The 17,698-nt window shown below is 26.1% G+C and overlaps 2 protein-coding genes and 1 pseudogene across 2 annotated transcripts in view; 2 read left to right on the forward strand and 1 right to left on the reverse strand.

Annotated features, from left to right (window-relative positions):
• Positions 1 to 17,698, forward strand: part of kl-3 (dynein heavy chain 8, axonemal kl-3) — a 744,292-nt gene that overhangs the window by 72,993 nt on the left and 653,601 nt on the right. The window lies entirely within an intron of this gene.
• LOC142318526 (cytochrome c oxidase subunit 3-like) lies at positions 3 to 773 on the forward strand. Its single transcript, XM_075355090.1, is given in 2 exon segments — positions 3 to 92; positions 306 to 773. Coding segments are annotated over 2 exon segments (558 nt in total).
• Positions 4,349 to 13,263, reverse strand: LOC142318527 (NADH-ubiquinone oxidoreductase chain 1-like; annotated as a pseudogene).

Genomic DNA, 17,698 nt, shown 5'->3' on the forward strand with positions numbered 1-17,698 from the left:
TTATGAAAAAAAATCATCCATTTCACATAGTAACAAAAAGACCGTGGCCAATTATGTTATCTATAAACGTAATAACAATATTAACAGGAACTGTAAAATGAACTCAAACAAAAGAATATAACTTAATAATATTAGGATTAATCTTATCAACAATGTCAATAATATTATGATGACGAGACATCACACGAGAAGCAACATTTCAAAAAAATCATACAAATAAAGTAAAATCACTAATAAAAATAGGAATAATTATATTCATTGTCTCAGAAATAATATTCTTTGCATCATTTTTCTGAATATTCTTTCACTCAAGACTAGCACCATCAATTGAAATCGGAATAAATCTAACACCAAAATCTATTAAACCATTTAACCCATTAGAAGTTCCCCTATTAAACACAATTATTTTAATCTCATCAGGAATTACAGTAACATGAGCACATCATAGAATCCTATTAAATAAACTATCAATATCAAACAAATCATTAATACTAACCATCATTTTAGGATAATACTTTACATTTCTACAAAAATGAGAATATCAACAATCCACCTTCACAATAGCAGACTCAATTTATGGATCATCATTCTTTCTAACTACAGGATTCCACGGTATTCATGTAATTGTGGGAACAACCTTCATTATAATCTCAATGGTACGATGCATAAAGATACATTTTTCAGCCAGACATCACCTAGGTTTAGAAGCAGCAATCTGATACTGACATTTTGTAGACGTAATTTGATTATTCCTATATCTTTCAATTTACTGATGAGGAAAATAATAATAATCTTTTTAGTACAAAAAGTATAATTAGCCTCCAACTAATAGATTAAATAAAATTAAAAAGATAATCAAAATTACAATAACAATAATTTCACTAAGATCAATCATTATTATAATAATAATATTCACAATATTAATCTCTAAAAAAAAAATAAATAAGACGAGAAAAAACTCACCATTCGAATGTGGATTTTCAAAAATATCATCAACACGAAAATCGTTTTCTACTCACTTCTTTCTAATTGCAACAATCTTCTTAATCTTCGACATTGAAATTTCAATAATCATACCAATATTCTCAACAAAAATAATAATTATAGAAGAATGACTAATTTCATCAACAGTTACAATCTTAATTCTAATTATAGGACTTATACATGAATGAAAAATAGGAATACTAGAATGAAGAAATTAAGGAGAATAGTTAAATATAACATTTACTTTGCAAATAAAAATTATTGAATAATCAATTTCTCTTAAATAGAGTAAAGAAGTAAAATTACAATTAATTTCGACTTAATTTTAAGGATAATCCTCATACTCAATTTAACTGAAGCTAAATAGAAGCTATTCACTGTTAATGAAAAAATTGATTATATCCAGTTAAAAGAATAAAAAGTAAAGGAGCCGCTAACTACCTTTCAAGTGAAATCACTTTATTCTTATTTATATAGTTTAAAAAAACAATACACTTTCAATGTATAAATAAATAAATTTTATAAATGTCCAGAGAAAAAATTCATAATAACAATTTCAATGTTAGGCTATTAATTAAGCTATCCGAACAAAAAAAAAAAATAAAAAATAAAAAATAAAACTTAAGAATATTTAAAGTAAAGCTATCAAAAAAAAAAACCTAACCATTGCAAAAATCCAACTAAACCACCCGAAACAAAATATTCTAATCAACCCGAATCAACTAATCTATAACTAAAATAACAAAAACTAAAAAACCGATTTAAAAAAACCCTGAAGAATAAAATCTTAAAAATCACATAGAACTGAAAAAATAAAAATAAATTAACCAAAATAAAAATATAAAAAACTCAAAACATCAAAAAACAAAAAAAAAAACAAAAACAAAGGAATCAACTTAAAATCAAAAGACAAAACAAAAAAAATCATCCTCAAATAACCAAAACATAAAAGAGCCAACAAATAAACAAGAAAAATATAAAAAAAGAAGAGAAATATTTATAAAAAAACTGTAACAAAAATTAATATAAGGAAAAAAAAGAATTGGAAGAAAATAAATAATAAATTAAACGTAAACTGTAAATAAAAGTAACACCAACAAAAAAAAAAAAAAAAATTCTATAATCAAATAAAAAAAAAAACTCTAAAATAAAATCCTTAGAGTAAAATCCAGAAAAAAAGGGAAACCCACATAAACAAATTAAAGAAACAAAAAATGCTGAACTCACATAGGGACATTGCTTTACCAACCCACCTATAAATCGAATATCTTGACTACCTAAAAAACAATGAATAAAAATTCCAGAACACAAAAAAAGTAACGACTTAAATAAGGCATGAATCAACAAATGAATAAAACAAAGAGTCAAAGAACCTAAAGAAAGAGTAAAAAATATAAATCCTAATTGTCTAAGAGTAGAAAAGGCAATAATCTTTTTTAAATCATTTTCTAAACAAGCAGCAAATCCAGATAAAACTATTGTAACCAAAGAAATAATTATTAAAAAATAAGTATCACAAAATAAAATAAAATAATTAAACCGAATAATTAAATAAACACCAGAAGTTACTAAAGTAGAAGAATGAACCAAAGAAGAGACAGGAGTAGGAGCTGCTATAGCTGAAGGCAACCAAACACAAAATGGAAACTGAGCACTTTTAGTAAAAGAAGCAAATAAAACTAAATAAACCAAAATAATAAAATCATTATTAAAAAAATTAATATAAAAAATATAATGAAAAGAACCAAAATTTATAAATAAACCCAAACACAAAATCAAAAATACATCTCCAATACGATTCATTAATAAAGTAATAAGACCAGAATACAAAGAAACTCTATTTTGATAATAAATAACTAAACAATAAGATACCAGCCCCAAACCATCTCAACCCAACAATAAACAAATAAAATCAGGTATTAAAATAAAAAAAACCATACTTAAAATAAATAAAAAAACCAAATAATAAAAACGAACTAAATTTAAATCACCCCTTATATAACCTAAACTATAAAATAAAACACAACCTCTAATTAAAAATACAAAAGACATAAAAAAACAAGAAATTCAATCAAAAAAAAATCAAACTTATAGAAAAAGAATTAAAAAAAAAATAATCACTCAAAAAAAAAAACAAGATCATACTCAAACAAATAAATACCCCCCCCCCCCCAAAAAAAAAAGATTGTAGCAGAAAAACATAGCCTATCCTCAAAAAGATCTTTGACATCACAAATCAAAATTTTAAATTAAAATAAATAAGCAAAATAAAAAAAAAAATAAGTCAAACATTATATAAAAAATAGGAAAACAATGAAGAAGAAGAACATAAAATTCACAAACACAACAAGAATTAATTAAAATTAAATCACCAGAATATAAACCATGCTGAGTTAAAGAAAAAATTATCACTCTATAACAAGCAGAAAAAAAAAATAAACATCAAAAAAATAACTGAAAAAAATCTTCATCTTAAAATAGAAATAAACAAATTTCAGAAAATAAATTCAATCTGGGAGGACAAGATATATTTATAACACAAAACAAAAATCAAAAGAAACTAAGTGAAGGTAAATAGTTAAGTAACCCCCTAACAATAAAAAATCTTCGGCTTCCTAACCGATCACCAATTTAAATATTGGTTATTTAAATAATTTAATACCAATTAAAAAAAAAAAGACCAGATGAAACAAAGGCATGAGCAACTATAAAAGATAATGAACCAATAAATCCAAGACCGGATATAGTAAATAATCCACAAATAACCAAACTTATGTGACAAACAGAAGAATAGGCAACAAGCACCTTTAAATCTCTTTGAATTATACAAAATATTCTTACAAAAAAACAGCCAACTAAACAAATACTAACAAAAAAATAACCATAATTAAATAAAAAATAATAAATATAACCTAAACAACGAATAAATCCATAACCCCCCAACTTTAATATTACACCAGCTAAAATTATAAAACCTGAAGTAGGCGCCTCAACATGAGCCCTAGGCAACCATAAATGAAACCCAAATAAAGGAAACTTAATCAAAAAATAAAATAAAATAATAAACATCAAATAATTATTCAGTAAAAAATCAAAAAATAAATAATTAAAATAACCATAAAAACTATTTAAATAAAAAATTCTAAATAAAAAGGGGAAAGAACCAAAAAGAGTATAAAAAATTTAAAAAAATCCTGCGCTTAAACGTTCAGGCTGATATCCTCACCCAAAAATCAACAAAAATAAAGGAATCAGTCTACACTCAAAGAAAAAATAAAAATAAAAAAAATCAATAACAATAAAATCCAAAAATAAAAAAAATAATAAAAAATGAAAACAAAAAATATAAATCTTAGACAACAAATCAAAATAATAAAGTAAATAAACAGATAACAAAACAACAATAAAAATTCAAACACTTAAACAACAAAAAATATATGAAACCCTATCAATTATAAAAAAATAAGAAATAGAAACAAAAAAATCAAACAAACCCACTAAATACACAAATCAATTATTTAAGACACAAAAAAGGATTAAAGAAAACCTAGATAGATTGACCTTATGTTAAAATTTATTTTTTTTCTATCTAAATAATCTCTTCTAGAATTACGAATTAAAAAAACCAATAAAGAAAGTCCTAAAACACCATATTAAAATAATAATCAAAATCAAAATAACCTATAAACCCAAAAATAAAAAAAAAGAATAAAGTAATAAATATTCAAGCCCCAAAAGACATAAAAGAAAATGCCTACGAACAAATAAAAAAATAATTAATCTAAAAAAATAACCAAAAAAATAATAATTATCATAAGTAAAGTTTAGGATAGTTTAAAAAAAACAATGATCTTGTAAATCATAATTTAAAAAAATTTATCTAAACAAAATCAGTAAAGAAAAAATCATCTTTAGTATCCAAAACTAATATTTTATATTAAAATACTTACTGAATTTTCACAAAATATTTAATTTTATCAAATATTATATCTCCAATACTTAAACACCCTATATCACTAGGATCAATAATAATTTTTCAAACAGCCCTAATGTGCAGAAATAATTCAATTATAATTAAATCATCATGATATCTTTACATTATATTCTTAACAACAGTGGGAGGACTAAAAATTATATTCATATATATATATCAAGAATTGCATCAAATGAAAAATTCAAACCAAGAACAAAAATTTTTTTAATCTGAATATTAGTTACATTAATTTCCATTATAGTAAGAAATTTTAGACCCAACAACAGAAATAATTACTAAACTTAATGAAATAAAGGAAATGACAACCGAATTAACTGAAGAAAAATCAACAAGAAAATTTTTTAGAATATATAAAATAAACATTACAATTACAATAATATTTATCTTAATTATTACAATAATTTCAGTAAACAACATCGTAAGAACATTTGAAGGACCTCTTAAAATAACTTATGTTTAAATCAATACGTAAATCAAGACCAATTAATTCATTCTTAATTGATTTACCAAGACCATCAAATATTTCATTATGATGAAACTTTGGATCACTTTTAGGAATATGCTTAATAATTCAAATTATTTCAGGATTATTCCTAGCAATACATTACTCACCAAGAATTGATAAAGTTTTAAAAGAATTGTACACATTACCAGAGAGGTAAATTACGGATGAATGATTCGAAATATTCACGCAAATGGTGCATCATTATTCTTCATTCTAATTTTTATACACACAGGACGAGGAATATATTATGGATCATTTAAATTAAAAAAACATGAATATCAGGATCATTAATTCTTTTTAACATTAATGGCAACCGCATTCATAGGATATGTACTACCATGAGGTCAAATATCCTTCTGAGGAGCAACAGTAATTACTAACTTAATTTCAGCAATTCCTTACATAGGAGAAATAGTAGTACAATGGGTATGAGGAGGCTTCGCTGTAGACAATCCTACACTTAATCGATTCTTCACATTCCACTTTATTTTACCATTCATCTTATCAATAACAGTAATGTGACACTTAATATTCTTACATGAATCCGGATGGATGATCCGGATTCCGGATGGAAATCCTAAAAAAAATAAAAACCAAAATATAATTTAAAGTAATAGGCAAATAGCTCTTTCAACATATAGATATTAATTTATCATAACGATAACGAGGAAAAGAATCACGAACCGATACAAAAAAATAAATAAGAAAAACAACCCTAATAAAAAAAAAAATTTATACAATCACCCCATAATAAAACTAAACAAGTAAAAATCTCATAAATATTATATTTCTATATTCAGATAAAAAAAATAAAGAGAATCTAAATGATCTATATTCAACATTAAATCTAGAAACCAACTCTGACTCACCCTCAGAAAAATCAAATGGAGAACGATTAGTTTCAGCTAAAATACAAGAAAGAAAAATCATAAATAAAGGAAAAGAAAAAAAAATAAACCAAACATCCAACTGAAAATAACAAAAATAATTCAAATTAAAAGACTCACAATATAAAATAAAACAAAAAATAACTAAAAAAAAAACAACTTCATAAGAAATTCTTTGGGAAATTCTACGTATACAACCCAATAAAGAATAAACAGAATTAGATGACCAACCAACAATTATAATAAAATAAACCCCCAAACCAGAACAAAAAAAAAAAAAAAAAGACAACAAGAAAATCGAACAAAATTAAAACTAAAAGGAAATATTAACCAAAAAATTAAAGAAACAGAAAGACCCAGAATAGGTACAAAAAAATAAATCAAATAATTTCCAAAAACAAGAAAATAAAATTCCCTTCTAAATAACTTTAAAGCATCTCTAAAAGGCTGTAAAAAAACCAAATAAACCAACCCTATTAGGACCCTTACGGAATTGAATGTAACCCAAAATCCTACGTTCAAATAAAGTAAAAAAAGCAACACCCAAAAAAATAAAAAAAAGAACTAAGAATAAACATTTACTAACTGAAAAAATACATTATTAAATTCTAAATTTAAAGCACTTAAATCTGCCAAATTAGTAAATAAATTATTATATTACCAAAAATCCTTTCGTACCAATTAGAATAAATTTAAAGAAGATAAAAACCAACCTGGCTCACGCCGGCTTGAACTCAGATCATGTAAAATTTTAAAGGTCGAACAGACCCAAAACTGTAAAACCTACCCCACAGAAACTTTTAATCCAACATCTTTTAATCAAAATAAAGGATCAAATACACATAAAAAAATGTAAAAAAAAAAATAAAGATTAAAATTTTATTTGTCACCCCAACAAAATTTAATTAATAAAAATTAAAAAAATAAACTAAAAAAAAAAATTTTTAAATAAAATAAAGATCTTATAGGGTCTTATCGTCCCTCTCCTAAATTTAAGCTTTTTAACTTAAAAATAAAATTCAAATTAAATTTCAAAAATAAAGTATAATTTTCGTCAAACCATTCTTCCAGACCTCAATTAAAAGACTAGTTATTATGCTACCTTAGCACAGTTAAAATACTGCGGCTATTTAAATCATTGAGCAGGCCAAACCTTAAATAAATTGCAAAAGGACATGTTTTTGATAAACAGGCGAAATTATTTCTTGCCTAATTCATAAATAAAATTTTTAAACCTACTAATTTAATCATAATTAAAAATAAAAAAATTAATTAAAATCCAGTAAAAAAATAAATATAAAAAAAAACCTAATTTAATCTACAACGAACTTTAAATGATGAAAGATTCTAATCCAACAAGAAAAAGAAAAAAAAAATTATATATAAAAAAAGAGCTTATCCACCTTAATATAAAATTTCAAAATGAATAAAAAAATAAAATTAACAAAAAGAAATTCTCGATTAAATCAATCTACCAGATAACCAGATATAAAAAGAAATGAATTTCATATCGAAACAATCCCAAACTTATAAATAATTATTCCACAATAAAATACATATTAAGATAGATCTTCACTATTCGGGAAAAAAAAAATTAATTAAAAAAATTAATTAACCCTGATACAAAAGGTACTAAAAAAAATTATTATTCTAAAATAAAATTTATTTATCCAATACTGTACAATTAACTAAATTAAAGAAAATCAAATAAAAAAAAAGAAAGACACAAAAAAAAGACTCAACTGAATTGAACAGTAACAAATCTTATTGTAAATAAGAATAAACCGAAGTGCGATTCTAGATACACTTTCCAGTACATCTACTTTGTTACGACTTATCTCAATTTATGAGAGTGACGGGCGTTATGTACATAATTAAGAGCAAAATTCAAAAAAATTATTAAAAAAAATTACTATTAAATTCAAATTCAGATTTAATCAAATTAAAAAATCAAAAAACAAAAATTAATGTAACCCATAATAACCTTCTTATAACTGCATCTTGACCTAACATAAATCTTTAAAAAGAAAAAGAAAATAAATTTTCATTACACTCAACGACAGAGATATACAAGAAAAAAAAGGTACAAAAAAACGTGGAATATCATTTAAATTACAGGTTCCTCTAAAAAGATTTAAAAACCGCCAGATCTATTAAATTTCAATTATAAAAAATATACTACCTTAGAAAAAAATTACTAATTAAGAATAACAGGGTATCTAATCCTGGTTTAAATTCAAATTTACATAGAAAAAAAAAATTTATTGTATAAATTTCACCTAAATACAAAATATTAAAACCAAATAAGACTAAATTCTAAAAAAATAACTTGAACCTGAGGAATAACCGCAAATGCTGACACAACATTTTTTGGTTCTAAAAAATATAACTTAAATTAAAAAATTAAATTAAAAAATCTTAACACTGAAAATAAAAATTAACCATTAAGGATATTTAACCTAACAAAAATTTACATGCGTTATAAATTTAAAGCCAAATTTTAAAACAAAAATCAAATTTTTTTAAAACTATATTTAAAGGGGACCTTAACTACAAAATTCTAAACAACAAATTAAACAAATTACATTAAGAAAAGGATCTCCTCCCTTGTGCAAATACAACTTCAAGCTACCCCTAACTGAAGTTAAATAAATTATAGCTTAACCAGTCAATAAAATCAAAAGCTAATAATTTAAGAAAACGAAATATTAAATAAAGCTACCCCTAACATTATCTAATTTAAATAAAAAAACAGTAGTTAAAATAAATATAAGTAAACTTAAAAGTTGATATCTAAAAGCCACACAAATATAAGATAAAGCTACCCCTAACATTATCTAATTTAAATAAAAAAACAGTAGTTAAAATAAATATAAGTAAACTTAAAAGTTGATATCTAAAAGCCACACAAATATAAGATAAAGCTACCCCTAACATTATCATAATTTTCTATAAAAAAAAAAACAATGGTTCAAAATATATAAAAGTAAACTTAAACAACAATAATCTTAACATCATAAATAACAATAGTATAATAATAAATTTGTTTTTAAAGAACCAAAATAAATACTTAAATAAAACATATGTAATTATTTTACCAAACTAAACCTTAAGATAAGAATTAAACCATGAGGTTTTTTTTTTTTTAATAATTATATATTTTTAAATACACTTATTATAATATAATTATATTCCTTAGGTTTTTTAAACTTTAAAATTTATTTAAATGAATAAAATTATTTTTAATAAAATCCTATTTAATTTAATTAAAAGTTGATTTTAATTAAATTCTTATAAAATAAGTATTTAATTAAAATTAAAAATGATTTTTATTAAATATCTTATTGATGCATTTAATTAAATAATTTATTTCAGATGATTATCTTTACAAAAACTATTTTACATTAAAATAAAAATCTATATTATATTAAAATCTTTATTTAAATATAAGAGGTTATCTATTATATAATAATTTTTTTAATTTATATAACACTTATGAATTAAGATATTATACTTAATAAGATTAAATAATAAAGGGAGAAATAGATATATTTAAATAAATATATTACTATATATAATATATATATATTGCCCTGAGGTAGATAATCCCCACGTCCGGAACACAACATCTATGTTCCACGTCCAGGGCGGCAACAGCTGTACCTTTGTACATCACATATAGCTGGCTAACGGGGTTCCGAGTAAATTCCTCGGTTATGCTCTGCTAAGTTTGACCTGGTTCCAACTTCAGGTCACTAAACGGACTGGATTTTTGGCTACCTGCAGGAAATGAAATAACAAACGATTTTGGAAATGGATTCATACCATTCTTAGAGCTGGCGATGTGGCGGCCAGGGTCAATGTTATTGCAGGTGTAACGGAGACCCTTCCGTTGTCCACATGCCCCCTGCGATGGCAAGCATGTAGCAATGGTGCCCATGTATGTCGGTGCATGGGAGCTCTGAAAGCTTCGGTGAGTAGGAGCCTGGAGTCAGTGCAGAGACTGCGCATCCGCTCTCTGCCAGGACATATGCCGGTTCCACCGGAGTACCGGATAGGACCTCCAAGGTTAGTAGCCCTGGAGTGGGGGTGTACCCCGGCGGCTAGCCTTGCTACAGAAGGGATCCACTGTTCATGAACATTGAACATTCAAACGTGGCAGAGGGTGCACGTAAACACCCTCGTTTAGAAACCGCCGATTCGCCACAAGCGAAGCGGAAAAAAAGTAAGGAGAGTGATAAGTTAAGAAAAGATGCTGATAAAATCAGTAAAGATTTAAGAAAAGCTTTGTTTGGAAATAATTTTCCCAAACCAAGATTTTTGGTCATTACAAAAGAGAATGGTAACTTCCAAAAGGTAAGTCCATTCTTAATTGCTAGAGAGATTACAAATTGTGCTGGTGGTCCTGTCAAGGAAATCCGTAAGACGTTTAACGGATTACATGTCGAAACTATAAACGACATGCAAAGCCAGAAAGTCCAGGCGTTGAAGAAGATCGGTGAATTTGCGGTTACTGTCCAACCGCATAGTACACTTAATTCATCTAGAGGAGTTGTTGTTTGCCGTGATCTTCTTAACTGTAAGTTAAGAAGATCACGGCAGAAGAAGAAATAGTGCAGGAAATGTCTAGTCAGGGAGTGACACATTGTCGCAGACTTTCTATGAGACGAAATGGTGAGATTCTTCCTTCGGCCTCTCATGTTTTGACATTCAATAGGCCAAGTCTTCCTGAAAAGGTACGAGCTGGCATCCATCGGCTTGATGTACGGGCATTTATTCCGCAGCCGATGAGATGTTTTAGATGTCAACGTTTCGGACACACTGCCGCTAGGTGTGAAGCGCAGGAAATTTGTATATGCGGAATGAAGATACATGAGGGTGATCCATGTAAAGACCCTCCAGTCTGCATTAATTGTAAAGGGCACCATAACTGTCGATCCAGGAACTGCCCAGTATACAAATCAGAAACAGCCATTCAGGAGGTTAAAACGCTTCAAAAAGTCAGTTACCCTGAAGCGAAGAAGATTGTAAACCTACGTACACCTAGACCATCGACTTCATACGCAGAAGCAGCTGCTGCTCCCCCCACACCTAAAATCAACGTGGAGCAGTTGCTTAATACGATGGCGCCAAGTCTCGCGACAATGATAGAAAGAATCATTGATTCCAAGATCGAGTCGACTCATCAGATACAACAAAGTAAACATGAGAAGGCTCAATCCCGGACTGACGTCGCCGACAGAAGACCCGTACCAGCGCAGTTTAAAAAACCGGCAAAATCCTCGATTATAACTCCAGCAATAGACGTAATGAAGAAAAATCTTGATTTATTCGACAAAGATCTAAAGATCACCCCGACGACGAGTCATATAGCTAAGGATACTGTGACAAGAGTACAGGAAAAATCTGCGTCAACCAAAATGGAGGTGCAAGTAACTATCGAAAAAGCACCAGACACAGACGATATTAAAACCGTACCTACAGAGGCCCCAAAAGCTCAGAGAACAACTGTGGCGAGAGCATCTGTATCAGCCGGCCCAAGCACAGCCTTAGACATTGAATCGAGTTCATCAGCCGCCGAAAGTGCATCGGTTGCAAGTTTAGACTCAATTGCAACGATGCTCACAGCACCATTGAAGCTTTCATCACCTGATGTAGGCCGGCGAACGTCATTGGCGTCAGAAAGAGAAGACGATGCCATGTCCGAAGCCTCAGACACTCTGTCGTCGGAAGTTGAGGCCGTTCGCAGAATGGAAAAGCGGTGTAAAAAAGGTTGGCCGAAAGGAAAGCCTAGAAAGTAGTATAATTGGATCAGAAATTATAAGGAAAAGCAAAATTTTGATCATTTTTTTTTTTGACACATGAAAATGTGAAAATTTGAACCTTTTTTTTATTTTTTTTTGAAGTGGGATGGGGCTAATGACCAAAGTAGTCGATGCCCCTAAAAACCTCAAAAAAAAAAAAAAATATATATATATATATTATAATATAACTATCTTTTTTCTTTTTTGTAACATAATAATTAATCAATTGAATGATATAATATAAATATCTTATTATAACGAAAAAATTTTTGTTGAAAAATTAAACTCAAAAATTGCAAAAAATTGCAATGCTCAGAAATCTGTGGAATAAATCACAGATTTATACCAATCACTATAGAAAGAATTAATATAAAATCATTCATTAAATGAATAAAAACATAAAATTAATAAACATTAAGTGACTGAAAGAAAGTAATGGTCTCTTAAACCAAAATATAGTAAACATCGAATACTCTTAATGAAAGAAGCTAGTTTAAAAAAAACATTTAACTGTCAAATAAAAAATACATTTTATGTGCATCTTGATTCCACAAATATCTCCTATTATATGAAACATCATATTAATAATAACAACAGCCACAATCATAATAAACATAACAAAATTATTCTTTATAACTAACCTAAACACAAATAAAAAAAAATAAATAAAATTTAATATTAGCTGAAAATGATAACTAGACTATTCTCAACATTTGATCCAATAACTAAACTTTTACAAAGAAATTGAATAATTATAATAATAACAACAATAATTCTACCAAAATGATACTGAACCAAAAAATCTCGAATAAATATAATAATAAAAATAATTTAAAAAAAACTAATAAATGAATTTAAATTAATAACTCACCAAAAATAAATTTTAATCATAGTAATATCAATCTTTATATTTATCATAATCAGAAATATAGTAGGATTAATCCCTTATGTATTCACATCCACAAGTCATTTAGTAGTATCAATATCAATTGCATTACCAAGATGAATCATAATTACAACATACAGATGAAAAAACTTCACAAATGATATATTCAAGCACATACTACCAAAAGGAACACCCTCAGCCATTTCACCAATAATAATTCTAATCGAAACCACAGGAAATCTTATTCGACCAATCTCACTAGCAGTTCGACTAACGGCTAATATAATTGCAGGTCACCTACTAATAACCCTATTAGGAAACACATCATCCATTAAAATCTTAGTATTCATTATACCAATTCAAATAACCATAACAGCATTTGAAACAGCAATTTCAATAATTCAAGCATACGTATTTGCCACACTTGTAACTCTTTATTCTAGAGAAGTACCTTATGAAAAAAAATCATCCATTTCACATAGTAACAAAAAGACCGTGGCCAATTATGTTATCTATAAACGTAATAACAATATTAACAGGAACTGTAAAATGAACTCAAACAAAAGAATATAACTTAATAATATTAGGATTAATCTTATCAACAATGTCAATAATATTATGATGACGAGACATCACACGAGAAGCAACATTTCAAAAAAATCATACAAATAAAGTAAAATCACTAATAAAAATAGGAATAATTATATTCATTGTCTCAGAAATAATATTCTTTGCATCATTTTTCTGAATATTCTTTCACTCAAGACTAGCACCATCAATTGAAATCGGAATAAATCTAACACCAAAATCTATTAAACCATTTAACCCATTAGAAGTTCCCCTATTAAACACAATTATTTTAATCTCATCAGGAATTACAGTAACATGAGCACATCATAGAATCCTATTAAATAAACTATCAATATCAAACAAATCATTAATACTAACCATCATTTTAGGATAATACTTTACATTTCTACAAAAATGAGAATATCAACAATCCACCTTCACAATAGCAGACTCAATTTATGGATCATCATTCTTTCTAACTACAGGATTCCACGGTATTCATGTAATTGTGGGAACAACCTTCATTATAATCTCAATGGTACGATGCATAAAGATACATTTTTCAGCCAGACATCACCTAGGTTTAGAAGCAGCAATCTGATACTGACATTTTGTAGACGTAATTTGATTATTCCTATATCTTTCAATTTACTGATGAGGAAAATAATAATAATCTTTTTAGTACAAAAAGTATAATTAGCCTCCAACTAATAGATTAAATAAAATTAAAAAGATAATCAAAATTACAATAACAATAATTTCACTAAGATCAATCATTATTATAATAATAATATTCACAATATTAATCTCTAAAAAAAAATAAATAAGACGAGAAAAAACTCACCATTCGAATGTGGATTTTCAAAAATATCATCAACACGAAAATCGTTTTCTACTCACTTCTTTCTAATTGCAACAATCTTCTTAATCTTCGACATTGAAATTTCAATAATCATACCAATATTCTCAACAAAAATAATAATTATAGAAGAATGACTAATTTCATCAACAGTTACAATCTTAATTCTAATTATAGGACTTATACATGAATGAAAAATAGGAATACTAGAATGAAGAAATTAAGGAGAATAGTTAAATATAACATTTACTTTGCAAATAAAAATTATTGAATAATCAATTTCTCTTAAATAGAGTAAAGAAGTAAAATTACAATTAATTTCGACTTAATTTTAAGGATAATCCTCATACTCAATTTAACTGAAGCTAAATAGAAGCTATTCACTGTTAATGAAAAAATTGATTATATCCAGTTAAAAGAATAAAAAGTAAAGGAGCCGCTAACTACCTTTCAAGTGAAATCACTTTATTCTTATTTATATAGTTTAAAAAAACAATACACTTTCAATGTATAAATAAATAAATTTTATAAATGTCCAGAGAAAAAATTCATAATAACAATTTCAATGTTAGGCTATTAATTAAGCTATCCGAACAAAAAAAAAAAATAAAAAATAAAAAATAAAACTTAAGAATATTTAAAGTAAAGCTATCAAAAAAAAAAACCTAACCATTGCAAAAATCCAACTAAACCACCCGAAACAAAATATTCTAATCAACCCGAATCAACTAATCTATAACTAAAATAACAAAAACTAAAAAACCGATTTAAAAAAACCCTGAAGAATAAAATCTTAAAAATCACATAGAACTGAAAAAATAAAAATAAATTAACCAAAATAAAAATATAAAAAACTCAAAACATCAAAAAACAAAAAAAAAAACAAAAACAAAGGAATCAACTTAAAATCAAAAGACAAAACAAAAAAAATCATCCTCAAATAACCAAAACATAAAAGAGCCAACAAATAAACAAGAAAAATATAAAAAAAGAAGAGAAATATTTATAAAAAAACTGTAACAAAAATTAATATAAGGAAAAAAAAGAATTGGAAGAAAATAAATAATAAATTAAACGTAAACTGTAAATAAAAGTAACACCAACAAAAAAAAAAAAAAAAATTCTATAATCAAATAAAAAAAAAACTCTAAAATAAAATCCTTAGAGTAAAATCCAGAAAAAAAGGGAAACCCACATAAACAAATTAAAGAAACAAAAAATGCTGAACTCACATAGGGACATTGCTTTACCAACCCACCTATAAATCGAATATCTTGACTACCTAAAAAACAATGAATAAAAATTCCAGAACACAAAAAAAGTAACGACTTAAATAAGGCATGAATCAACAAATGAATAAAACAAAGAGTCAAAGAACCTAAAGAAAGAGTAAAAAATATAAATCCTAATTGTCTAAGAGTAGAAAAGGCAATAATCTTTTTTAAATCATTTTCTAAACAAGCAGCAAATCCAGATAAAACTATTGTAACCAAAGAAATAATTATTAAAAAATAAGTATCACAAAATAAAATAAAATAATTAAACCGAATAATTAAATAAACACCAGAAGTTACTAAAGTAGAAGAATGAACCAAAGAAGAGACAGGAGTAGGAGCTGCTATAGCTGAAGGCAACCAAACACAAAATGGAAACTGAGCACTTTTAGTAAAAGAAGCAAATAAAACTAAATAAACCAAAATAATAAAATCATTATTAAAAAAATTAATATAAAAAATATAATGAAAAGAACCAAAATTTATAAATAAACCCAAACACAAAATCAAAAATACATCTCCAATACGATTCATTAATAAAGTAATAAGACCAGAATACAAAGAAACTCTATTTTGATAATAAATAACTAAACAATAAGATACCAGCCCCAAACCATCTCAACCCAACAATAAACAAATAAAATCAGGTATTAAAATAAAAAAAACCATACTTAAAATAAATAAAAAAACCAAATAATAAAAACGAACTAAATTTAAATCACCCCTTATATAACCTAAACTATAAAATAAAACACAACCTCTAATTAAAAATACAAAAGACATAAAAAAACAAGAAATTCAATCAAAAAAAAATCAAACTTATAGAAAAAGAATTAAAAAAAAAATAATCACTCAAAAAAAAAAACAAGATCATACTCAAACAAATAAATACCCCCCCCCCAAAAAAAAAAAGATTGTAGCAGAAAAACATAGCCTATCCTCAAAAAGATCTTTGACATCACAAATCAAAATTTTAAATTAAAATAAATAAGCAAAATAAAAAAAATAATAAGTCAAACATTATATAAAAAATAGGAAAACAATGAAGAAGAAGAACATAAAATTCACGAACACAACAAGAATTAATTAAAATTAAATCACCAGAATATAAACCATGCTGAGTTAAAGAAAAAATTATCACTCTATAACAAGCAGAAAAAAAAAATAAACATCAAAAAAATAACTGAAAAAAATCTTCATCTTAAAATAGAAATAAACAAATTTCAGAAAATAAATTCAATCTGGGAGGACAAGATATATTTATAACACAAAACAAAAATCAAAAGAAACTAAGTGAAGGTAAATAGTTAAGTAACCCCCTAACAATAAAAAATCTTCGGCTTCCTAACCGATCACCAATTTAAATATTGGTTATTTAAATAATTTAATACCAATTAAAAAAAAAAAGACCAGATGAAACAAAGGCATGAGCAACTATAAAAGATAATGAACCAATAAATCCAAGACCGGATATAGTAAATAATCCACAAATAACCAAACTTATGTGACAAACAGAAGAATAGGCAACAAGCACCTTTAAATCTCTTTGAATTATACAAAATATTCTTACAAAAAAACAGCCAACTAAACAAATACTAACAAAAAAATAACCATAATTAAATAAAAAATAATAAATATAACCTAAACAACGAATAAATCCATAACCCCCCAACTTTAATATTACACCAGCTAAAATTATAAAACCTGAAGTAGGCGCCTCAACATGAGCCCTAGGCAACCATAAATGAAACCCAAATAAAGGAAACTTAATCAAAAAATAAAATAAAATAATAAACATCAAATAATTATTCAGTAAAAAATCAAAAAATAAATAATTAAAATAACCATAAAAACTATTTAAATAAAAAATTCTAAATAAAAAGGGGAAAGAACCAAAAAGAGTATAAAAAATTTAAAAAAATCCTGCGCTTAAAC

Source organism: Lycorma delicatula, chromosome 1 (genome assembly GCF_047948215.1).
Source record: "Lycorma delicatula isolate Av1 chromosome 1, ASM4794821v1, whole genome shotgun sequence".
Lineage (NCBI taxonomy): Eukaryota > Metazoa > Arthropoda > Insecta > Hemiptera > Fulgoridae > Lycorma > Lycorma delicatula.